The sequence below is a fragment of the Cnephaeus nilssonii genome, assembly GCF_951640355.1.
Source record: "Cnephaeus nilssonii genome assembly, chromosome: 18".
In the NCBI taxonomy this organism is placed as follows: Eukaryota; Metazoa; Chordata; class Mammalia; order Chiroptera; family Vespertilionidae; genus Cnephaeus; species Cnephaeus nilssonii.
The window spans coordinates 42,060,480-42,087,034 of NC_137089.1; the positions used below are offsets into that span (position 1 = coordinate 42,060,480).

Below are 26,555 nucleotides of genomic sequence, written 5' to 3' on the forward strand. Positions count from 1 at the left end.
TTTTCCGGGAGTCAAAAGTTAGACTAGATTGACTAGGTGGGGGCGGGTGCTCCTAGCCCCTGCATTGCTCCGGGGTTAACTGTACCTTCAGGTCTTGGGATAAAAATGGAAACTGCTCTGTGGTCAGCACACTTGAAAACTGTATCACCTGTGAGAGGCAAATCCACTGTACATTGCCAGAGATATTATATGTTATTTTCTACCATGTGCACAGCGAGTTACTTCTATTCAAAAATTAAACTTCTAAACCGAACGGTATTTGAATAAAGCCTGTTACATTTCTAAAATAGCAACTATAAAGCCTCCACCTTGGTTTTTAGAATAATATTTAACTTTTCTATGTATTAACTCATCTTAACTCATTAAGTTACAAAGTGAGATAACAACTGTTATTACTTGCCTTTAAGGAGGATGGGTCCAGGCCTCATAGAAGTAGCATAATCAAGGTTGCATGACGAGGGACACATCAGGAAACTAATTTGGACGTCTTAATTTAAATTTACATACTTTAAAACACTACACTGTGTCTGCCTCCCCAAATAACACAAATTCCATTTTTTAAATATAAATTATTAATTTTTTACAGAGAGGAAGGGAGAGGGATAGAGAGTTAGAAACATCAATGAGAGAGAAACATTGATTAGCTGCCTCCTGCACACCTCCTACTGGGGATGTGCCCACAACCAAGGTGACATGCCCTTGACCGGAATCGAACCTGGGACCCTTCAATCTGCAGGCTGACGCTCTATCCACTGAGCCAAACCAGTCAGGGCACGAATTCCATTTTTACATCCTCTCACAGAGGACGTACTGACTAACTTAGTGGTCTTAGAGCAGCCTTGGCTTGAGATTGAGGTTTGGGATCCTGCAACCTTACAGTGGGTGAAGAGCCTAAAGATGAATATACACCCACCTTTGCAAGTACACAGATAGAAAACACACCTATGAATATATGTCCCGGTAACTCCGAAGTATGCCCGTGAGCAGAAACTATTAGCAGCAGCAGCAAGGAGGAAATGATGTTGCCAGAGGAAAATATCTTCTTTGTAGAAATATATCAGAAAAGTCCAAGCTGCAGGTAACAAGTCATTGTGGCTTAAACAATACATTGATTGTCTCTTACAGAAAAATGGAGGATAGGAGCTCATGATTGGTCAATGGCAGGAAGCCTCAGGCACCATCTGTCTTTCTGCTCCGCCAAGATGATAAGTCTCTGTCCTCAGGATTGTCTCTTTCTTTGCACAATAAAACCTGCATCTTTAAGTTTCACAAACTTACACATCAGCACCTGAAGGGACATTTTCTCATGTTGCATCTCTCTTTATCACAAAGGAAAACCCTTGCCAACCCCCCTCCTCACCCTCAAATTCATTTTTTCCTTCCTTTGACTGACCAACATTCACCTTCTAAGGATGCTGGTTTCACAGGCCGTGCAAGGGGGAACACCCCCAGCTAATTGGGAGTTATGGGTTTGGAAGAAAGGGGTTAAAGGCTGGTTGGGTTAGGCAACCAACCAGTGTCTGCCACAAGAAAGTAGTAATGCTAAAAACAACCAGGGCTTTACAAGTAACAGCCTCAGCCACAAACCAAAGTGCCACTTTCACATGGGTCCTGTGTGGAGGTGTTTTCTTCGGTCCACATACACATTTCTCAGCAACAAATAAAAATGGGAACAGTATCGTCTTTGAGAACAGTGTGTTTGATTACGCTTTAAAATGGTATTTCCAGATTACGTGTATATATTAAATCAGGTATGTTAATGCTGACTACAGTGAATGTTTAAATCATTCCTTTACATAAAAGTATGACCCGCAGTACCATATTGGAAGCCAACAGAAACAAGGAATATAAACTTTTTTTCTTGCCTGGAGAAAGTTTTGGCATTAAAACCTAAAACCAAATCTTATTTTCTTTAATGCGAGCCTGTAGGTGTCTGATGTATAATGTGTATACAATATGCACAAAGTTCATAATGGAAACATTCCGGAGTCAATGCATTTCATTTAGTTTCTTTATCATCTTCATTGCCTTCTTCCTAAACTGGATTCTATTTGAAAATGTTTCAAGTAATGTTATTACTTTTAACGGTCTTTGATGCTCGGTATGCTTTATAATACCTCATTAAAACTGCAGTATAGAAACGTGCTCTTCATCTGCTATAATAAATGATAGTTCTTTGATCACAAACTTCAGGGTCGTCCATCACTTTTAGGGGAGAAAGAAAGCCCATTTTCTGAACCATGTTATAACGCTACTTTTAAATATAAGCATGAGGCTTATAAATAACTATTTGTAACAGTCTTTTTGTGCTTAAGCTGCTATGAAATTGCAAAATTACGCCTTCTATGAAAGCATGTTGCCCAAACCTTTCACCTTTGTGACCTTCTGGTCGGTGATGCTGCCCTTTTCTTGACCGGATCTGAATTTTTAGGTTTGATGGAGTGTAGCTGGATGGTGGAGTCAGGCGGCAGCTTGCGATAACTTTCGTAGTTACTATCAGAATGTTTTACTTTATTGGATCATAAGCCTCATACTCTAGCATTTAGAGATAAAGAAAATTCAAATCATCACTCACTACAGGAGTGAAGCAGAAGTAAATTGTTTCTTAATTTAAAAAATGTACCCATAGACGTCACACCACACAGTAGGGTGAGACGTTGTGAATTTAGAATTAATAATCTTCCTACACCAGATTACAGCATGAACAGCAAGGGAACTCACTCGCTCATTTCACCATCAATTCTAGGTCTGGGTTTTGAATTCCTGTCCACATAGCTCTGATAAATTAGTTCACGGTACACGTTAGATCAACTCCATAAATGTCTACATCATCATCATCATCATCATCATCATCCTCAGAAAAAAAAAAAGTGCTGTGGTCATCTTGGGAAGTGAATGCCACATACGTGAAGGATGAAGTGGGCTCTCAACCGTCCGGCAATCCTGAGTCAGAGATCAACCCTGACGCTATGAAACCCCTTCCCCATCTGGTCACCATCAAGGTTTAAAGAGCCCCAAACAATTTCTGAATTCTGGAGAATGGCTCTTGGAAACAGAGGCGATCCCTTAGGGAAAATACCAAAAAGTTAAGGCCCTTCTCTCATTTCCCCCTCCGGCGCCCTAGTTCCCCTCCGGCATCTCCCAATCTCCCTGCGCAAAGATTGCTAATTCCACCCCCCTCCCTCCGCCAGTCTCCCGGGCAGCTCCTTTTCTGCAAGGCTTGTTAAAAACCATTTGTGCAGCTCATCTGGAAGGCACCGGGAGGTGGGGAGCGGCGAGGGGCGGGAGGAGTTTGGGCTCTCCTAGCACACACCTCCCCCAGGGTCCCCGCAGAGGCCGAGCGTCCTGGTTCGCGGGGCCCCCGGAGAGGCGGGCGGCTGCTCCTCGCTCCCACGGCTGGCGCCGGTCCCGGGCTGGGAGAGGTGGGGGTGGGCGAGGAGGGCGCTCACGTCACGTGCGCGCGCAGGGACCGCAATAAATGCCCGGGGCCGGAGCGAGCGGGGGAAGCTCTGGGCGCCCGGCTCTGCGCACCGCCGCCACTGGGAGCAGGAGTCCCGGGTCGCCGCCAGCCTTCGCCGCCGGGATCTGCTGCTGCCCCCGCACCCAGCTCCTGCAGAGGGCGCTCGGAGACGCTCGGGCGCGCACCCTGGCCAGCTAACCAGGCGGCACCCTGCGCTCCGACTCCAGGCTCTAACTGGAGAGCTTTGCCTGCTCCGCGGCGAGGTCCTCCTGGAGCGCGGAGGCCCAGGCTCGCGTCCCGCTGCAGTCGGCGCCCACAGGTCGCCCTGGACGCGCGGCGCCCAGCCCTTCCCGAAGGGGACTCTCCGAGTGCGGTGGCCCGGGGAGCAGGGACGGCAGGCCGGCCGGCTCGTTTGGGCTCCGCTCGCCAGGGGAACTTCACACTGGAGAGGTAAGGCTATTTCTAAAACGCATCGCCCAGTCGCCACGCGCCCTCCTTTCCTTCCTAATCCCTACTTTTAAATAAAACCAACTCGCAGAACAGACCCGAGGGTGGGTGGGCTGCTCGGAAAGCAGCTGCGATGGAGACTTCGGGGAGCTGGTTCTTGGAAGAGACTGTAAGTTTCACCCCCTCCTTCCGGCGCGCGCTTTTCTCTTGGGTTGAGAGAGCAGTGCGCCTGGGGCGTGTGGCCAGGAAAGCTCTGATGCTGCGAGTGAATTGTTTCCATCGGATGAGGGCCACAGGTTAGGCACACTTCCAGGAAATAATGATTGAGGTATTGGTGGCTAGCGTATGGGTCAGAGGAGGCTTCCTCCAGTGACCCGAATCATGCATTCACATTCGTTCGCTGGGCCCTCTGATTGTACTCAGGGACGTCTGTATGAAATTCCTTTTTGTATTTCTTTAAAATAGCCACCTCAGTTTCAGAATGTTGTGGACATTCTGAGTGTGAACTGTAGCTAGGTCTCTGGGATCAAAGCAAAGCCTTAGAGCACAGAGAAACATGGTCTACATTGATACAACACATTCTAGATAGGCAATGCCCTTTGCAGGCTGGCTGTGTAATTATAGCTATTTGGAGCCTTGTGATTCAGAAATTATTTTCCAGCTTTGACTCTTTTTGGCTACTTTTGCTATTTCTTTTTGGCCTCATTTATTTATTTATTTATTTGGAAAATGTATTGTCTGTTTTTGGGAAACAATGCATTTCATTGTGTTAAGTTCTTTGGAGGAAAAATGGGTGGGATTAGTTGTTTCAAAAGTGCATGTCCATTTGCTGGCATTATATAGAGATAAATTAAACTGGTACTCTCTCTTTGCAACAGTTGTTTTACTTTTATTACTAGAGGATGAATATCTGCCTAGATTTTCATGTTAATCACACTGCATATCATTATAGCCAAAAGGAGTGGAAGAGCCTGTCTTGGAGATTTTCCCAGGGAAACCCTGAGATCATTCATTATGAAGTGCACCACGTGGGAGTGGCTCAGAATGACCACAGTGCTGCTATTCATGGCTAAAGCAATTCCAGCCATGGTCGTGCCCAATGCCACTTTATTGGAAAAACTTTTGGAAAAGTACCTGGATGAGGATGGTGAGTGGTGGACGGCCAAGCAAAGAGGGAAAAGGGCCATCACAGACAATGACATGCAGAGTATCTTGGACCTTCATAATAAATTACGAAGTCAGGTGTACCCAACAGCATCTAACATGGAGTATATGGTAAGGAAATTTTTCTGATGGTATGTACAAAGAAATGTGGTTTTTTTGTTATGCTTTCAACCCGCTTGGTTAAATGCCCTCGTGCTACTATTTAATCTTTTACCATTTGTCCTGTATGACAAGAAACAAACAAACAAACAAAAAACCCACAAAAGATTTTCTTCGAGAGTATCTTCCTATGCGTATTCTTTTATTAGTGTTCATTTCATTCTAAGAGCTTTTAGAATTTCAGAGTAGAATTAAATACCATTAGATGTCAATGCTTCTTCTAAATGCTCTAAATTCTTCTCTTACCAGGAACATTCTGATTCTGAAAATGTGAACAGCTGGTGTATTTGCTTTTAAGTGACTTAGTAGAACAATTACTTTCTAATTCTTAACTAATGGAACATTCTTATGAGTGGTGGATCTGAAAAATCAGGGACCAATAATTTGAAGAAGCGTTGTGGATTGCTGATTATACAGTTTGGGGCAAAAGTAGGTTTTCAGTTGTCCATATGGAAAATAAAACAATAATTAATAAATAATAACACAAGGATACACTCTGTGTTTTGCATACTTACAACTGTAAAATTACTTTTGCCCCACCCTGCATATATGTATGTGTGTGTATATATGTTTAATTTTTTTTTCAAATGGGCCCTTATTTCTTACAAATATGTAAGTGACCTATTATAAAGGCTCCATTTTTGTGGTGGATTTATGTTGAGTGCATGGTGATGGCTTTTTTGTTCTTCTGGATTTATTTGTGAACTTTGAAGTGTGAAAATCAGCCTGGGCAAAGGATTAAATAAAAATATGTGACCTAACAAGTTTGGGAACCACATTATTTTTTTAAGACTACTAGCATGTAAGTCATTAATATACCACTTTATATCCTAAAATTTTAGAAAAAAAATTCGAAAATCTATTATACTCCTTGCATGAATTAGGAATGCACCATCAAAGACTGATAATAAATAACCATTGGTGATAGCAAACTTATTTAATGACTATTGAGAAAACATTTCTCCTGGGATATATTGCAGGGTGCAGTTAATTTCAGTATATTCTCCTTTTTCTTTTTTTCAAAATTTACATTCATTTGATGGGTAACTCCCACTGAACATGGGACTTCAAAGTTCACATTACCCATTACAAAATATGGCATTATATTCTTTTAGCTTTCCCTGGGAGAATATTTTACCCTAAAGAAAGTAAGTAGCACTCAATAGAACTCAACGGAGATTAAGAATTGGGCCCCGGCAACTAGGATGCCTGGGTTTATATTCTGGCACTGATACCCTTTAGCTACGTGGCTGTGGACAACTTCCTAATTTCTTTCTCTCTCCTTCAGTTTCCTTATGTCTACCTAGCATGTGTACTCACTTCTGAAGGTTGTTGTGAGCGTTGAATGAGATAATCTATGCAAAATTCAGCTCAGTACCAGGCATATTGCAAGGTCTCATGAGGTGTTAATAAAACATATACCTAATTTTATGTCTCCACACACTGTTTAAATAGAATATATCTGAGGAAATTGTTAGCTCTTTACAAAATTCTTTGCAGGAAACGACATCAGTATGTCTCACATTTCTGCTTTGTGTGTGCTGAAGTGTTTGTCCAAAGTAAACAAACTCCATGACTTCTTCATCCATGAGCTTTCAAACAGAAAGAGGCAAGTATGGGGTCTTCCCAAGGCGGCCACCGTAGGCTTATTCCACGTTCCGTTGCTTCTTATTTAAAATAAGGAAGAAGTTGGGAGTTCAAACCCACAAAAACAATCTGAGAATATTTATGTGTGTTTCAAGTAATATGGAAATAATGAAAGAAGAGTTCTGTGCTTCGTTCTGATGTCTGACTTCCAAAGAAAATAACTGTCTATTGTATGGTGTCTGGTTTGGGCTGTTTATCCGACTTGCTTGTAAGTCTCACTGGTTTCATTCTATCCTTGAAATGTAGATTCAGAAACCAGCCAGGGAACTGTGACTTGGCAGTGAACTGGGCTGCTGAGGAGTTCAGTGCCCAACTGTAATACTGGCCCACATTTTCTGGAATACACATTTTTAAAAAAATATATATTTTATTGACTTTTTACAGAGAGGAAGGGAGAGGGATAGAGAGTTAGAAACATCAATCAGCTGCCTCCTGCACACCTCCCACTGGGGATGTGCCCGCAAACCAAGGTACATGCCCTTGACCGGAATCGAACCTGGGACCCTTCAGTCCGCAGGCCGACGCTCTATCCATTGAGCCAAACCAGTTAGGGCTGTAATACACATTTAAGGGGAGAATAAAAGAACAATATTATTTTATTCGAAATACTGTTCATGTATGTATTACATAGTAAGTGCAGACGTTTATCAACCTTGTGAAAGCATAATTTATTCGAAGAATTTTTTTTTTTATTGTTTAAAGTATTACAAATAGTAGTACATATGTCTCCTTTTTTTACCCATTGACCTTCCCCGGCCTCCTCTACCCCCTCTCCGCACATGCCCTCACCCCACCCACCCCAGTGTCTTGTGTCCATTGGTTATGCTTATATGCATGCATATAAGTCCTTCGGTTGATCTTCGAAGAGTTCTTTTAAGGTGAATTTATTCTAAGAAAAAAAACTGAATGCCAGCTGAAGAGCTGTTACCTGTAAAATCTGCAATTCTCTATGCTAAATGCCCCCACTTTTACTCTATAGGTCACATGACATTAACAGTTGGAATAGCCAGTTACCTTATTTACATGTGGTGCTTATTTGGGCCTATTCTTTGTCCTTGAACCTGTGGCAGCCAAGCCACATTCACACTTATTAACATACATCCCTACCCCTACTCTGAATGCTCATTTAATTATTGGGGTTAAAAATTGACTCCGGGAAACCACATCTTCATCTGAAGAGCTTACAAGCTGATTGAGAAGAATAGTCACAGTTGGAAAATTTCAAGTAAGCAGAGAGAACCACATTCTCTGTATGTATTTGAATGCTGCCAAGGGAGCACAAACTAATGGAATATTCCCCCTGGTGAGGGTTAATGAGTGGGGAAGATGCCCGGGACCACCACCCACTGTGGCAAAGGGTGGAGGGCATGTCTCAGGTAGAGGTAGAGGATGAGGAACGGTAGGTGGCAGGCTGGTTGTCAAGAATGGAAGCAGTTAGGCTGATGACAGCACAGACCTGTGGCAGAATCAGGAAGGGGAGAGGGAGTTACTGATTATGGAAACCAGTGATCCTAAGGAGAGAGATTACCCACATTTAGTTTAGGCTAAAATGAGAAACTGGAGCTTTTAGGTCATCAAATGAAGTTGTTGCTGAAGAGGCAATGGATTGTAGAGGGAAAACATACTGTCTTTGGACCTAGATAGCAGCAGCAGGTTCACCTGTCGTCTGTGCCGCTTACTGGTATGTGTACTCGGACAATCAGCAATCATCCTGGGCTTTGCTTTCCTCGCTGTAAGGATATAAACCCCACAGGCTGTAGTGAGGTAACACATTTGAACTGTTGAGCATATTCTCTTTCTTCAAACCTTTCCTTTCCATGGGTTGTAAGACCCCCATCTCTTCGTTCGTTTATTTTCTGGGGTTGTTTTTTTTTCTTTCATCACATGTTCTTGTTTCCTGCTCATCTCTTAACCCTTTGCTCCCCAGGTCTTCTCTCTAGGCCTTCTCCCTACCTCCGGGACCTTATCTAGTCCTTTGATTGTAAATATCATCCATATATGGATGGCTCTATAGTCTAGATCTCCATCCAGCCATCTTCTGTGAGATTCATTTTCATATTTTCTATTGCCTGGGTCATCGCTGTGTAATATTACCCGACATTTACTTCAAGCTAAGGTGTCCAAAAAGAAAATGAGCTGTCTTACCCTTTACTCCACCCCTGTCTGTCCTCCCACTCCGCTCCCTGGATTCTCTCTCACTGACACCTGCCCAGTCCTCTCTAAGCAAACAATAACAACAGCACCCAGAAAATCGGGCACATCCTCAACTCCTGCCTGCTCTCCACCCACTTCCACTCGACATACACGCACAAGCATAAATGCACAATTACGTGCCAATTCTGTAGATTCTGTCTCAGAAATGTCTTTTGAATCCATCTCTTCTGTTGCATCCTAACCTTTGCTCACCCCAAGATTGGCAACCATGGCTCCCAGCCAGTAGACTATACCAGTCCATTCCTACTTTCTTTCTACTTTAATCCCCCTTCCTCCCTGTTACTAAATCTCTGTTTTCCCTCAAACGAATCTGGGGTGGTTACTCAGCTGCACAAAACTTGTGTTAGCTCTCTGCTGCTCACAGTTCAAGCCCAGGCTGATGAGCTTAGATAAGGAGGCGTGGTCAATCCAATATGCCCCTTACCCTCAACTCCCTTGCGTATATTTGAATCTGTGCTCACATTGAACTACTCACTGTTCTTAAAGGGGGCGGTTGCTCTGTGCCTCCTTGCTCAGTTTCCTGTGTGCCCAGAATGCCTGTGCTTCCTGTCTGCTCCCCAACTCTTCCTCAAGATCAAGTACAAGCATCTTTCAATAAGACGTTCTCTGGTGCACCCATTCCCTAGCCCCGTGGTTGGCAAACTGCGGCTCGCGAGCCACATGTGGCTCTTTGGCCCCTTGAGTGTGGCTCTTCCACAAAATACCACGGCCTGGGCGAGTCTATTTTGAACAAGTGGCATTAGAAGAAGTTTAAGTTTAAAAAATTCGGCTCTCAAAAGAAATTTCAATCATTGTACTGTTGATATTTGGCTCTGTTGACTAATGAGTTTGCCGACCACTGCCCTAGCCCACTCCTTCTGCACTCCTAAAAGATGTTATTCAAACCTACTTAGTATTAACATTTTGTTGCAATTAAATATTTACATGTCTGTTTTCTTTTACAAGACTTTGAATTCCTAGAAAGGTAAGGATTGTGCCTTATTTCTCTTTATAAACCCGGGCCTGATGCATAGAAGAAGTACTCCGTAAATATTTGTTGATTAAATATTGTTGAATGCTCAATAAATAAGTGTTGAATGAAGGAGTGGATGGAACAGTGGAATTATATATGAGATACATATGGGGGATAGGTAAGAGGGATTAAAATAAGAAAAGGTGTGTAAGCTAGGCTATCACCAACACTGGAGATACTGACCTGGAATTTGGAAACACTAGAGATGAAGTTGAGTAAATGCCTCAAATAATTGCAGGTTTTTTTTCCAACATTAAAAAACATTCACTATAAATTGTCCAGTAATGTAGAGCCACTGAGATTATAGCAAAAATATCCAAAAGTTCTGGAATTTAAATAATATAATGAATTAATGGGTACCTCTTGCTACAAATTTTTAACCCTTTGCACTCGCTTGCTTTTTTCTCGATTCCTTTATTCTACTCGGGATTTAATTTTTTAAATACCCCAGATTTTACAAAGCGCAGCAGTAGAATAAAAAACTGGAGTTTCTTTTCATACGAACTTATTTATTTGAATGTTTTTATATTTCAAATTATTGATACATTCAAAGAGTATAAAAAGAGCTGCTACCGATGCTAACCATGTCAAGTCACACTTGATATCCGAGTGCAAAAGGTTAACATAGATGACTAAATTTTTAACATAATTGATTAAAATCAACTAAATAGTTCACCGTGTTGCAAAATGTACCAAAGTCTAGAATGTGCTTCAGCAACCAGGACACTTTACCTAAAAAAGACACAGGGGCCAGTTATATGAGCCGGTTTTCACTGTTAGAACTATCTCCAGGTATTTTAGAAAACGTTGGTAGGCTGTGCGGGGAGGGTGGATGGCTGTGCCTGCTTGCCCTTCCCTGACCTGTGGGTGAGACTTGGAACACACATTTCCAAAGATAGAACACAATGCAGCTGGGTACCCTTCCTTGTGCCAGGCAGCATATTGCTCACCCCAAGATTGGCAACCATGGCTCTGAGCCAACCAACCAGTGGCCCCTGGGGCATGTCGGTGGCTTGGTGCCTGTTTGCCACTGACATTCTCCCTAAGGCCATGCTTAAATTTGGAATTCAAGTCTCTTCTTCTGGGCTTCAGTCCAGCAGATAATTCCAGAAACTGGTCGTGGGACAGCCTCGTTTGCTGAACAGGGTGATGCTAGTCTGAGTTTTGCCCTATTTCTGACTGTCCATAGCCTGAACTCTAGCCTGAAAAAGTGTTCTTAGCTTGTGAGTTTCTCTGTTTACTCTTGTGGCATTCCTGTCTGCTGACCGAATTTTCCACTAGAGACTGATATTCAGAATAAATGCAGACAAAGAAATGATTTAGGTAAATAAATCTCAGTGTTTACACATTTTTTATCTTGCTAAAAGTGACAGGAATTCACTGCAATTAAGGTTTTATTGCCACGATTTCTAAAAAGATCGTTTTCTCCCTGTACACTGGCACGTGCCTGGTAATTTTAAAAAATTCAATCATTTCAAAAATATCTGCACCTATTGTTATATGATACTAGAGGCCCAGTGCACAAAATTCGTGCACTTGGGGGGTGTCCCTCAGCCTGGCCTGCGCCCTCTTGCAGTAAGGAAGCCCGTGGGGATGTCCGACTGATAGCTTAGGCCCTAGCACTGCTGTGGAGATGGGAGAGGCTCCCGCCACCGCCGCTGCGCTTGCCAGCCATGAGCCAGGCTTCTGGCTGAGCGGCACTCCCCCTGTGGTCAGTGCGTGTCATAGCAACCAGTTGTTCTGCTGTTTGGTCGATTTGCATATTAGCCTTTTATTATATAGGACTAGAGGCCCAATGCACGAAGATTCATGCAAGAATGGGCCTTCCTTCCCCTTTGCTTTGGCCGGAGCCACCTTTCCGCCTTCCCATGCTGCCCAGAGGCCCAGAGCAGCTGGGGCGGTGCAGAACGCCTGCATCATCACCATGGCAATGATGCAATCATCCCGCCCTGCCCCCTGCCACTCGGTGCCTGCATATGCAAATTAACCCGCCATCTTTGTTGGGTTAATTTGCATACTCCTGATTGGCTGGTGGGCATTGCGATGGTGTGGTCAATTTGCATCTTACTCTTTTATTAGTGTAGATAATTTACATGCCTTGAAAGGTACATGAAATGCCTTTCTGGTTTCAAAGAATATTATCATTATTTTAAGTTATTAAGGCTTAAAATTCTCTGTTTGCAATAGGTTATCTAATTTTCCTAAGGTAATTTTATTTTAATGATATCAATCCATCTAACAGGAAGACAGGCTATTGCAATAACCCATCTAATAATATTGTTTAGATACAATAAAGTTATGTGTTAAGTATCTTGGTCTACAGAATTAAAAGTTCACAAAACCTTAATTTGAATAGATAGTTGTTGTCTTTAATTTTTTTAAGACACTAACACTTTCAAATTAATGTATTTTTCTTTTTGAATGTTGTACTGTAGATGGCAATACCTGTGGGAAGAAAGTGACATTCTATTGAATTTAGTATTTACTTACCCTGGAGTTCTGGGAGATTAAAGATTCCTCCTTAAATGTAAGCAGCAAATCTAGGGTCTTAGCAAGCAAGGCAGGAGGGAAGTGGTTTAACAGAAGAGTCCAACACCCAGAGCCAGAAAAATGCCACAAAATGTTGAAATTGTTACTGCTACTTATTCCTTCCAGGTATTAGGAATTGACCATATGCCAGGCACTGTCTAGAGCCCAGTAACACACAACAAAATGTCCTTCCTGCCTGGAATAGGAGTGAAAGACCTTGAATCTGCACACTCAGCAAGGGGCCCATGGCTGGCTGCGTGTGAGGGTTTGAAGAGATGTAGGAAACCAGACCAGAGGTCTAAGTGAGGAAGGCAGAAACAGACGTGGGTAAAGGCTCACTTTCAGTCTGGGTGATGAGAAGACATTTAAGCTATTTGAACAGACTGGCATATATATGATCTCACCTACTCAGAATCACTCTGGCTTTGTTGAGAATTGACATCTGGTGGTGGGAGGTGGGGCAAAGGTATGAACAGGGAGACAGGCTATTGCAATAATCCATCTAACAGCTGATGGTGGCTAGGGGTGGGGTGGCTAGAAGTGGGTGGTGAGAAGTGGCCAGAGTGTGAACACACCCTAAAACCCCTTTGTAATCACATCAGTCTCAGAAAATTCAAGGAGACGTTGGCAGGACTAATGAATGAAATTGACTTGGTCAGGTGCAGGTCTAAATCCACCCAAACCCTAGCTGCAGTTTTTAAAAACCAGTGGGAGTTTCCATTCTGGTTTGTTGGGTTAATACTCCGGATCTTTCAGCTTATAGTGACTTCAAGAAGAGAGAGATTCCAGGAATTACCTGGTTACTCAATACCCATTTTGCCAGCCAATTTTAAGAGAGGAAAGGAGTTGGAACCCACCTCTGCCTCCTCAAGTGCCCACTGTTTTCTGAAGTGATCTGCCCTCCCCTTCCAAAAGCCAGTCTACTCTCACTCCCTCCATAAGCAACAGAAGATGAGAACATTAGCATGAAAAGCAGAGTAGGACAGTGGGCCAACCCCTGTTCAGTAATTATGTACTCCATTTACAGTAGGCTAGGTCAGCTATGATGTTCAGTAGGTTAGTTGTATTAAATGCATTTTCGACAATGATACTTCAAATTCACAACGGGTTTGTAAGGACGAAAGTAACCCCATCCTAAATCGAGGAGCATCTGTATTCAGATACGATGAGTGGGGTTAAAGGGGGTGGGGGGAGTAATACAGACCTAAACTCAGCTCCCACCCTCTGATTTCCTGTCTGTGTCTTCCATTGGCCAAATCCAACTGGAATCCGGGGCCAGGAGCCTGAAATAACTCAGTATGTAGAGTTGAGCCTTTTGGGACAGAGAGCGGGCACTTAGGAGCTCAGAAAGGCTATCTAGGAACACATGAAGAGTACTTAACACAGTATCCTGTCTCAGATTTTTCAGGTAAGGACTTTTGAAAACCATATTTTTTTTAAAGTATCACCTTAGTCATGGTTTTATTGTTGAAGAAAACTGAGTGAAAATGCTCTGGGTATCAAACTAGCTTTGAGCTTCCTAGCCGCTTGGGGAAACAGGAAAACGTAGGGCTTACGCAGCTCCAGTGACTGGAAGCATAACAATTTATCATTCTTGAGGCAAGAATTATTAGTGAAGACCTAGTATAGGTTTCTCAATATAGGCACCATGAGCAACTTAATATAGCCGTTTCACTAAAAGTCTGTAAACATATACATGTTCATGTTTGTTAGTTTTAATATTAGCCTTTGGTTTAAATTGCGGTTATAGTGTTAAATTGTAGGTTTCCATTTCTATGTGTCCATAAACTGTTTCTTGTATTAACTTCTCCAAGAAGTTTTTCATTTGCTAATCCATCTCGTTTTATTTTTGAGAATTAGAAAAGCATCCCTGAGTACATTAAATAAAAGCAATTAATATTTTATTTACTTTCAACACCCAGGTTATTATTTTGATATTCAGATATAAAAAACTAATGCATAAGTAGATACTATAGAGTCATTTATTGTGAGAGTTTATCTTTCCTTTCATATATTTTTTTCTGGTCTTGAATCTATCTAAAATTAATGGGCTATCAATAAACTAAAATACAGGTGTTCCTTTTTATAAATTGAGTCCATGTGTAAAGAACTGATAGATGGTACTTTCTCAATTGCTAAAGAATTTCCTTAAATACTGCGTCTCCTCAAGCATAGACTTGAGAATTACTAACTACTCTTATCTTAAATGACAAGAAACACAATGAAGACATCATAGCCCTGAAGTCAACACAAAGATATGGCATTTACAGAAATAATCCAAGTGCAGCTTTGAAGGGTTTCTGTACATTGGGAATTAAGACCCAATGCATTGGATACAGATCTGTCTAGTAATGTGTAAATTATGTGATTAAGAAGGCTCAGAATGGGGTGAGATAAATGGGTATTGTCCTTGGAATGACTTCCAAGAGGAGAGAGAATGTGAATAGGACTTTAGTGAAAGGATAAAGTGTAAGTAACTAAAGAGGCAAGGAGGGAAAAGAAAGAACTGTTCCTTTAGGGGGAAATCTCTGATGGACTCAATGCCAAGCTATATGAATGGACAGGAGCTAGAACCTCAAGGCACAGTTATGCAGTGTACGGTCCTGATACCTGGTCTTAGAAATGGCGTAGCTTGGATTTAACTCCTGGTCTGCCACATCAGAATCTCATTTTAAAAAGATCTCCTGGTGTTTTATAAGCTCTTGAAAGGTCCAGAGAGGCAGCTGTGGTGCAGTCCATGTTGGAGTAGGTGGGGCATACGTGCCTAGGTAAGTTATGGCCAGTCTCGTGAGGGCCTTGGCAGTGAGTGAGATGGGATGAATTAGCAGACGTTCTGGAGAAATGTAAGGATTGTGTGAAATGAATGGCTCTGCTGCCTCACAAGGACAACCTACCCTACATCATGCATGCAGTCTGTCTGTTTAGTCTTATATAATAAAAGGCTGATATGCAAATTGTCCCCTCGGGAGTTCTACCTACTGGGAGTTTGACCGCCCACTATGAAGTGTGCTGACCACCAGGGGGCGGGAAGGCCCCAGTGGGCAGCCAGAAGGCCCCCATTGGCCCTGATCGCCGGCCAGGCCTGGGGACCCTACCCATGCATGAATTTTGTGCACTGGGCCTCTTGTATTGAAATATTGGGTTTAACTGAAATTATCCTGTGAGTTTACCTATTAAATTTCCATTTCAAGAATTATTTTAATTTTAATACAATGAAGAGGCAATTCCCTCAATTTTTAGATTGCTACATTTTTAAGGCTTTCTGTCGGGCCTGGCTTTAAAGTGGATTTTAAGTAAAACACCACACCTGTCTCCTGTCTCTAACTTCCAGGAGACCCTAATAAGTGCATTGCCCCAGGTAATGCGACTTTCTCAGTACCTGGCAAGGCCTGTCTGCCCAGTAACACAGGTGTTTCCTTTGAAATCTGAGCCTTGTGCATTTTCCCTGTAACTACAAAGTCTTTTCAAAACAGGTGAAGCAGTGTCCTTAAACACCTGAGGTCATTTCAGAGTTGTCAGGAATGCATTGCTGTTTTCAATAGCGCTTTTTATACCAGATGACTTTGCCACAAAAACATCAGACACTCTTTCAGCATGGATGCACTTATTTATTTATTTCACTGATGCCCGTTTCTTTACAGTTCTAATCACACCACCAACAGGGAGAAAAGAGGATGGCTTTAAAGATTTTATAATGAGGGCATTATTTTTGGAATTTAAATCTGAAATCTTGTGAACTGTCAAATGTGTTGCTTCCATAGAATAATGAATTCGTTCTTGAAGGTCAAGTTATCGCTGTTTAGAAGATCAAATTGACACTTTTTCTATTCAATTCTTGAATTGCACTTTCTGATTTAAATAGGAAAACACAACAGTGATTTGGGAGGGATTTCAATTTGACATAGAATGGATAATTTGCAAATCTGTTTTTTCCAGAAGTGGTGGCCCAGCAAGAATTACCCTTTAAAGGTGGTATTTAGAAAGAGATAACTTATATGTCTGATTTTCTTCAACTACTTCTATTCATGAGCTGGCTGAAAAAATCCTGCTGTTCCTTTTAGCTGTGGGGGGAAATTACATGTAGAAAACTGATTTATTTCAAAGATTTTCCCATTGGGTTTTTAGGACTAAGCTGAAGAGTGACCTGGTGTTAACTTTTTACTGAGAATATTTACTAAGAGTGATTTAAGAGAGAGACGGAAAGGGAGGGATAGAAACATCAATGATCAGAACCATCTGTCGGCTGCCTCCTGCACGCCCCCCACTGGGGACCGAGCCTACAACCAGGGCATGAGCCCTGACAGGAAATCAAACCATGACCTCCTGGTTCATAGGTCGACGCTCAACCACTGAGCCACACTGGCCAGGCTCAGCGGGCATTCTTAAAGAGACTAACTTGTGGTTTACTCTATTACTTAGCATACAGATATCCAAGCCTACTGCTACCATTGCTGTGGTACCTGCTTGTAAATTGAACACCTAAAATGCCCCTTCTAAAGCTCAGGGACCATCGTGGAAGAGGTGGGCGTGTGAGATAGTAAGAGTCAGATAAGAGGGGGGATTGTAACCATGCAGAAACCACTTCTTCAATATGAACTTTTTTCCTTTCTTTCCTTTTGATTCACACTGGCCTCATCCAGCACCCTGAATCCCCTGACTCCTTCCATATCCACTCCCTTCATCATCAAGCCCTTAGGACCGTGGTCGGCAAACTGCGGCTCGCGAGCCACATGTGGCTCTTTGGCCTCTTGAGTGTGGCTCTTCCACAAAATACCACAGCCTGAGCGAGTCTATTTTGAAGAAGTGGCGTTAGAAGAAGTTTAAGTTTAAAAAATTTGGCTCTCAAAAGAAATTTCAATCATTGTACTGTTGATATTTGGCTCTGTTGACTAATGAGTTTGCCGACCACTGCCTTAGGACAATGAGGTTCTGGTCAGAATCAGTTGATCTTAGGAACAAAACCTGTGTTCTATTGACCACAGACACAGAGTTTCAATCAAAGTATAGAGAACACCCGGCCAGTGTTGCTCAGTGGTGGAGCGTCCACCCGTGAACCAGGAGGTCACAGTTCAACTCCCGGTCAGGGCACATGCCCAGGCTACAAGCCCAATCCCCTTTACTGAGAATATTTTCTTGTTTTATTCAATCAGTTAACTATCAGTTTTGGATGATATTAAAACTTTGTCATATAAAGAATAGTCAGAAATAATTGATCTCTGCTCTATACACCTAATTGGAAGATCTGGAATGTTCTTGGTTTTACATTCCTGAAAATCACAACACAGCTTTTGCTTCTTAGTTAAGAAAAGCCCTTAATTATGAATAAGAAGATTATTTTACAGTTTATGGTGTTTTACAAGCACTACGGGTATTCTGTAAGAGACTATAAGTACAAAATAATAGAATTTTGAAGCTAAACAAAAATGGAAGAGACTTATTTCAGCTTCCTAATGTTACAGATAAGCAAACAAACCAAATTTGACATATTCAAAGATAAATTTGAAAATATACAATTTCAGTAGTCAGGAAAATTTTGCCAGGGTCTAACATGTATTTTAATTACCCATAACTTGAGTAATTTGGACAAGTGCAAGCCTACTTTTAGCTCCGTTAATGTAAGAAAAGGAGAGGAAAATTTATCACTAATGGCCTCACCTGCAAATGTCAGAAGACTTGATCCTAGGGAAGGGGGATTCTCAATACCATTGGAAGCTGGAGTGCTATTATTTCCAACAACTCAGAACTAAAGTAGGCTTGGAGATAGGAGGGGGCAAAAGAATTCATTTTTCAATTGTTTTCAAATGCTTAAATAGTTTTTAAAAATAATTTCATAATGCTACTTATGGTTGTCAATAGTAGGATGGTAAGACCATAGCTTCCAGCTTAGATCTGGACTTCCAGTGAAATTGCCTTTTCAATGGTTTCATGTTATTACTTTGCCAGAGAGCAGTGCATATTTTAAAAATCCATACGAAATATTAAATTGTATCATGAACTGGTATTGTTGTCATTAATTAGGCTATGTAATGGTATGATAGTCCAAGACCAATTATTATTATTAATTTATATTTATTGTTGAAAGTATTACAGATATCTCCCTTTCCCCCCATTGTCCCTCTCCACCTTGCTCTTGCCCCCCACCACCTTCACCGCACTAGTGTCTGTGTCCATGGGTTATTTTTTGCATTTATCTTGGAAATCCATGCTTTTATGTCTCTGGGTCTATTTTGCTCATCAGTTTATTTTGTTCATTAGATTTCACATAAGAAAATGCTCATCTTTAGACAAATTCTTAGTGACTAACCTTGGCCTTCAACTCTTATTTAATGTACTATAATAATAATTTTTAAGCTATAAAGATTAAACAATTCTCAGGACATGCATTTTCAAATTATGTGAATTTAGAAAAAGCTCTAAATTAACTGTGATCAAGGATGTGCTTTTGACAACACAATCATTTTTAAGAGAGAAAACTATTTCCATGTCAAATAGAAGGAAAAATTAATATGACTAAGGATTGTTTTTGCCTTGTGTACAGTACTGATTTTGCCCAAGGTACTGGCAACTGGCAATAGTAACTCTATTTCAAACTACATTGTTGAGTAATATCCAACCTTCTTTGATTGTTATTAAAGCAGGATAAGCAGGTATTTGAGTAGGAATCAGAATTGTATATGCTCATTCATACTTTCCAAAGTACAGCAGCCAATGGAATTGTCTGTACATGTCTAGATAGCTACATAACTTCCAATTTCTACATGTAAGACATTTTAGCACTAAAATTACTATATATTTCTAGGTTTACTTTTGAAAGTTCTTTGGTAATATTTAAGATCTCTCTCTCTCTCTCTCTCTCTCTCTCTCTCTCTCTCTCTCTTCTCTCTCTCTCTCTCTCTCTCTCTCTCTCTCTCTTTCTCTCTCTCTCTCTCTCTCTCTCTCTCTCTCTCTCTCTCTCTCTCTCTCTCACACACACACACACACACACTGTAGAGCCTCCAGGTTGAACTAGCTTAAAAATAACATTGGAGCCAAAGAATGTCAATTGCTTTCTGTTTCTTTTAGTAATAAAACTTCATTCGGTGCTTTACTGGGCTCTAAGAAGAAACAGCCTAGGATGTAGGTGGAAAATAGAGTGTTTTTCATTTCTATACACCTCAAGTACCCATCTTATAAAGAAATGGTAATTTTAAGTGCGGTTTGGCTTTAAATTAGTGCTGGGTGAATAGTTCAGAGAGGAAAAAAAGCCCTTCAGGCCATCTTGATTTAATTTACAACCTGAATTTAAATAGAAATGTATAGAGACTAACCTACATTTAAATGGGATTGGTATGAATTACCGGTGGTCTTAAAACCTGACATATAATGTTGTGGCATAAAAATATACATTCCATGTTGTTATGGTAATATTTCTTCTAGGACAGCTATATTTTTAGTATGTATTTTTTAAAAAGAATCTTCTTGATTTGTATTATTGAACTTGACCTAAACACCTATGCTTAAATAGATTTTTAAATAATCACTTTAAAAATTGTCACTAATTAATATTTATTAAATACTAGAGGCCTGGTGTATGAAATTGGTGCACGGGTGGGGCCCCTAGGCCTGGCCGGTGATCAGGGCTGATCCTGATCAGGACCGGGCTGGAGAGGAGACGATGGTCACTGGGCCAGGCGCTGAAGGAACAGATGCCGAATGCCGATGCCACCATCATCGGAACCCCGCCACCACGCCGTTCCCTGTCTCCCCCCCTCCTCCTTCCCTTGCCGCCACGCCGCCACCACAGCGGGCAGGCAGCTGGCTGATTGGGGCCTGCCGGCCTAGGGGAGGGACAGGACACAGGAGGTTGGCCGCCAGCCCCAAGGAGGGAGCCGGCCCTTAGCCCCCCTGGGAAAGGGGCTGCATCCACCACCACCCACCCCCGGTTCCCTGTCCCAGCCCAGGGGCCAGCCCTGATCAGGTGATCAGGGCCTGCCAGCTCGGGGGAGGGACCACGAGAGATTGGCTGTGGGAGTGCACTGACCACTAGGGTGCAGCTCCTGTATTGAGCGTCTGCCCCCTGGTGGTCAGTGCGTGTCATAGCGGCCAGTCGTTCCAGTCATTCCGGTCATTATGGTCGTTATGGTTGCTTAGGCTTTTATATATATAGAGATTGATAGTAGATTTTAGTTGCAGGCTCCTCTGCCTTAGTTCTTATATTAAAGTAATATATGTCCCTAGTTTAGCCTTATCATAGTTCACTTGATATATGTATTTCCCTCCTTATTTTTAATGGATTAGGTAGAAAATTTGTCATGCCATAAAAACAGCTTGCCCATATAATATACTCAAATGAATTTTAGTCCTCGAAGAGACCCGAGTTATCTTCTATTTCAACTGACACATTTTATAAATAAGGAAACTTAGCCTAAAGGATTTGAATGATATGTTTCAAATTTTATTTCAATTTCTATACAGCAGATATAAATACAAAGTTTTCAAATATAACATTTTGTTTTGTGAATTTGGGACTGGTTGTATGTATATCCTCTCTGAAAGGAATCCATCTTTAACTTTATAGGTAACCCTGACATCTAAGGTTGTAGCATTATGTGCAGAAAAGTCAAATGACCTTGAATAAGGGTCTTAAAGTCTCTTCCAAGGGCTTAGCTGGGTGGTTCTGACTGGTCTCTCATGTGATTGCAGTGACCTGGACAACAAGCACACTGACAGGTCTCCTGCTGGGGCTGGAAAAACTCCAGCAAGGAGCTCCTCCACATTTCTCTGTCTCTGTGTGGTCTCTCCACATGATCTTTCCAGCTACTTGTGCAGGGCGGCTGGGCTCCTAATTTGTTGGCTCAGGTCTGCCAAGAAGTGTGTCTTAAAAGAGAAAGAACCAGATAGAGGCTGTCTTTCCTAACTCAGCCTGCGAAGTCTCACAGTGTCATTCTACTCATTAGAAGGGAATCACGATCCAGCTCAAATTGAAAGGAAGGGGAGAGGACTCAACTCCACATTTTTGGCTTTATAATCATTACAGTGGTTTCAGGCATTTTTTTAAAAAGCCATCTAGGAACTGTTTGTTTTTCTTCTGGTTCTTGGTTACTCCTTGAATATGCGGTTGCTAGATTAGAAACTTATGGCTAAGGGTAGTTTCACTGTACTTATGACTGAAGTGCCATGCAAGAACCTGACTCCCAAGATTGAAGACGAGAATTTGTTTGTCTCTTTAGGGCAAACTACTTTCCAGGGAGCTCTACCTGGAAGCCTGCTTGGTTTTGAGGGATGACTCTCTAATCTCCAACCGACTGGACACAAAAGGAAATCAGCCTCTTGCTCATTTTCTGGGACTCTATAGCCAAATATTTCTGTCTTACCTAGTTTGTTTGGGTAATAATGACAGCAACTTGAATTATCTATAATAATAAAAGCATAATATGCTAATTAGACCAGACATCCTTCTGGACGATCTTCCAGATGAAGCTGGGGCTGCAAGGGAAGCCCGGGTCCCGGGTGCCAGAGGGAAGCCGGTGCTGGCAGCCAGGGGAAGGAAGGCGTACTCTTGCACAAATTTCATGCATCGGGCCTCTAGTATCACTTACATACTATATTTAATTATATAATTAGGTCTAGTTTAAGTAAGAATTTAAGAAATAGTATGCTCATGTTTAGCACATAAAGGACTTGCCTGATAAATACTTAAGCATACATTTCTGATGTGTCTATCACAAAACCTGACATCTTAAATATTTGACATTAGTTCAAAGTAAAATTAAAGCTTTTATGAAAATCAGCTACTTTTGCTGCTCTTAAATTTTTTTAGTTACTGTAAAAGATACATTTTCGTATTTTTGCTAGATAATGAAGATGTCCTATAATAAGAATATACTTATTCTAATTTGGTATAAATTTTACTTTGGGGCTTTAAAACCACGAATCTATGTATTTCAGATTCACAATTGAGTGAGGAGGCATGTTCATTTATAAAAACGTATGTGAAGGAATGAAGAAACTTCTCCCCACACATTCTCCTTTCTTTCCCTCTCTGGCATCTTTTCCTGTGAATTCACAGCCATGATTAGCTTTCTGCCATCCTTTCAAAATGAAACTCAGCAAACACGTTCTCCCTAGCCCCTGGCATTTTAGCTTTTAAGCTCCTGCCCCCTCTCTTTTCTTCCCCTCTACAGTATTATTAACAAAGAAGCCTCACTTGCTTTCCTGGCTTTCTCTTTCCTGTCACTTTAACCCTCTGTGTTCCTGTTTCTCTACCTACCATTGAGCTGAAATGGCTCTTCATCGTGGATTAGTACTTAACAGACCTCCTCCTTCTTGACTCCGCTCTGGCAAGACCACACTGTCTGTTTTACAAATTAACAAATTGAATATGAAACCCAAGATATGCAAAATCATTTCGGTAGTAATTTTTGCAATTTTTAATATTTCTTTATAAATTACTTTTAAAGTATGAATGAATCACGCTCATTGAATTTTGTATACAAGATGCATATATGTTTTATAGGATTCAGATTCAATCATTCATGTATTCAACAAACATTTATTAACCACACTTAGTCCACACGACACAGAAAATAGGCCAAAGACACCAATGACTTAAATAACTGTCCTGAGCAGCTCACAGTCCCAAGAAAGAGATAAGCATATAGCCAAATACTAACATTTCAGTGTAATATTAAACAAAGGAGTCTAACAAGGTTTCAGGAGCTTCAAGGAGGGAATAATTGGAATTTGAGAGAATTGAAAAAGTGTCAAGAATGCATTACATAAAGCTGGATTGTGAAGGAATAGTAGGGGTTTGTCTGACAAATCATTGGGAGAAGGATGTTTTAGGCAAAGGAAACAAGATGGCCATCACAGGATGGCCGGCAGGGGAGGGCAGTTGTGGGTGATCATGCCAGCAGGGGAGGGCAGTTGGGAGGGACCAGGGAGAGCAAGGAAGAGCAGGGTTTGTGATGGGGAACAGAGGGATCAAGGGTCCTGGACTTCGTGGATATGGGAATTTGTTGCATGTTGTTCAGACAGAGGAATCACTTCAGTGTATCTGTGTCCACTTAGGTAATTCTCAATGCTTGTTAGAGTAGAGTGGAGGGATGAGAGATGAGGCAAGGACATTAAGGAGAAGGCTAATGCAAAAATCTTGAGAGATGGTGAGCAACCAGACTAAGATGTTGATTTTACAAATGAGTACAATGGGAGAAAACATAAGAACTGAGCAATACTATATTTTGAAGAAATGTCCAAACTATCCTACCTAATAAAAGAGTAATATGCAAATTGAACATCACTCCAACACACAAGATGGCCGCCCCCATGTGGTCAAAGATGGCTGCTCCCCATGTGGACACAAGATGGCCATCACAGGATGGCCGGCAGGGGAGGGCAGTTGTGGGTGATCATGCCAGCAGGGGAGGGCAGTTGGGAGGGACCAGGCCTGCAGGGAAGGACAGTTAGGGGTGACCAGGCTGGCAGGGGATGGCAGTTAGGGGTGACCGGGCCGGCAGGGGAGGGCAGTTAGGGGCTATTGGGTCATCAGGGGAGCAGTTAGGCGTTGATCAGGCTGGCAGGTAGAAGTGGTTAAGGGCAATCAGGCAGGCAGGCAGGTGAGTGGTTGGGAGCCAGCAGTCCTGGATTGTGAGAGGGATGTCCGACTGTCCGTGCAGGCTGGGCTGAGGGGCACCCTTCTCCCCCATGCACGAATTTTGTGCACCTGGCCTCTAGTACATATATATTAAATATTGGTATCTGTATTTTGCTTTTGTTTTGAACTACAGACATGGGATGTCGAGCTGGAGAGGTCTGCAGAGTCCTGGGCTGAAACTTGTTTGTGGGAACATGGGCCTGCAAGCTTGCTTCCATCAATTGGACAGAATTTGGGAGCACATTGGGGAAGGTACCTTCACATGTAACTTTTTTGTTTCTGACAACATGTTTGAAATTAAATGCTTATTAATTCATGTAGCACATTTTCAAAGGCTTGGTGCCAAAAAGGAAAACAAATAATCACATCAACACGAATAATCCTACCTAATAAAAGAGTAATATGCAAATTGACCACACCTTCGCTACGCCCAAGCCACGCATACCAGCCAATCAGGGCGAGTATGCAAATTAACCCAACCAAGATAGCGGTTCATTTGCATATCAAGACAGCGTGGAAAGAAGCCAAGCGCTGCAGAAGGGAGCGAAGCTGCGGAGAAGCAAGCAAGCGGGGCGGGGGAGAAGGAAGGGAAGCAGGCGGGGCAGGGGAGAAGGAAGGGAAGCAGGCGGAGCGGGAGGGAGTGCAGCAGGAAGCCCTATTGCAGGAATCTTCCTGCAATGGTCCACTAGTAAAAAAATAAATATACAAGGATGATCAACAGTATTTGAGACTTATTTTTATTTTTAATTCATTGATATAATAGTAATGAAATGGGTATAGGTATTTAAGATTAATACCTCACACAAAAAATCTCTCTACCCTACTATATCAATCTATTTGCAATATTTGGTTCTACATTTTCTCCAACTTGACTTGCTCTTTGTGGTTATTTAATTTCAAATAGATATAGGCCTCCAACATTTCATGTACAAGCATGGTATGATGAAGTGAGAGACTTCACCTACCCATATGAACATGAATGCAACCCATATTGCCCATTCAGATGTTCTGGTCCTGTATGTACTCATTATACACAGGTATGTTTGGGGTACATTATACTTAATTTCTCGAAGTTGAATTTGTGTAACTATAGGAGAACGTTGGCTACTGAACTTGTGTCTTTCTTATAGCTCTTGGTATGGTTATTAATTCTATAGTTATTGTTGTATGTAGAATAAACTTAGAAATGTCTACAAGCAATGTAAGTAATGATCAGGAAAAACTCTCCAAACACATATACTTAAAAAGACTTTATTGCAATGATTTTACATATGAAATATTTTAAATATGGCACCAATAAATGCAAGTGGGGTAGAAATTTACTACCTTCAAATCCAGGTGTCATTATTTTTTTATTTTCCGAAGTATAAAAGTATTGTTTTATTTACCACTGATATCCGATATTTACCTGTGTGCAGCATTTAATCTTTTTTTAATTTTTATTTAATGCTTATATTTGGTATTGGATATGTTTTAACTTTGAAATCACACACCTGAAGGCAGGTTCAACTAGATAAAGCTCACCACAGTTCAGAGTTTCCAGAAGACCTGTGGTTGCTTATTAGGGAAAATAAAGCCGAGAATTTGTCCTCTATGCCTTTGCATGTGATAAGATCAGTACTGAACTCCACAACAACCAGTGGCCCAATGAAAATATCACGTTGTATAAGAAATGTGAACACCTAAATTTTTGCTCCAGTACTTTCTGTTTAAGATGAGAAATTCTGTTCTTTCGTTAGGTAAGTTTCTTCATAGAAACATTAACACAGAAGTTAGGTTTGTGAAAATATAACTTGTGAATTATTTAGTAAATGTATTCTGAAGATGCTTTACACTTTATAGCCAGGTAGAGTTATTCAGCTGTCGCTCTGTTATTTTAATTGAATGAAGCGCTATCCCAAGTCTTAGGGAAAATATCCTTTTGGACATTGCCTCATTTCATTTTGAATGACAAATGTCTGTTTCTCAAATTGTGTTTTATACATTTCCCTCTCGGGTATGTTGCGTCTTAATTCATCTCCACTTGCCATTTCTGAGCCTTTCTTTTCTCTCCCGTAGGTGGTGTGGGCAACAAGCAGCAGAATAGGCTGTGCCATTAATTTGTGCCATAACATGAACATCTGGGGGCAGATATGGCCCAAAGCTGTCTACTTGGTGTGCAATTATTCCCCAAAGTAGGTCGACAAAAGACCAGTGTCATATGTAAATTTTTCTTCATAACATGAAAATAACTTTATATTGCTGATTTTTTTTCTCATTTTCAGTGTGTACTATTGAGTAAAGTATATAGT

At 41.5% G+C, this 26,555-nt stretch overlaps 1 protein-coding gene across 1 annotated transcript in view; it reads left to right on the forward strand.

Annotated features, from left to right (window-relative positions):
• Positions 1-3,392: 3,392 nt before the first annotated feature.
• Positions 3,393-26,555, forward strand: part of CRISPLD1 (cysteine rich secretory protein LCCL domain containing 1) — a 41,117-nt gene continuing 17,954 nt past the window's right edge. The window contains exons 1-5 of the mRNA XM_079795789.1: positions 3,393-3,910; positions 4,860-5,182; positions 24,398-24,516; positions 25,169-25,301; positions 26,323-26,438. Of these exons, the coding sequence (XP_079651915.1) occupies positions 4,922-5,182; positions 24,398-24,516; positions 25,169-25,301; positions 26,323-26,438 (629 nt within the window). The 5' untranslated portion in view covers positions 3,393-3,910; positions 4,860-4,921. The remainder of the gene's footprint in view (positions 3,911-4,859; positions 5,183-24,397; positions 24,517-25,168; positions 25,302-26,322; positions 26,439-26,555) is intronic.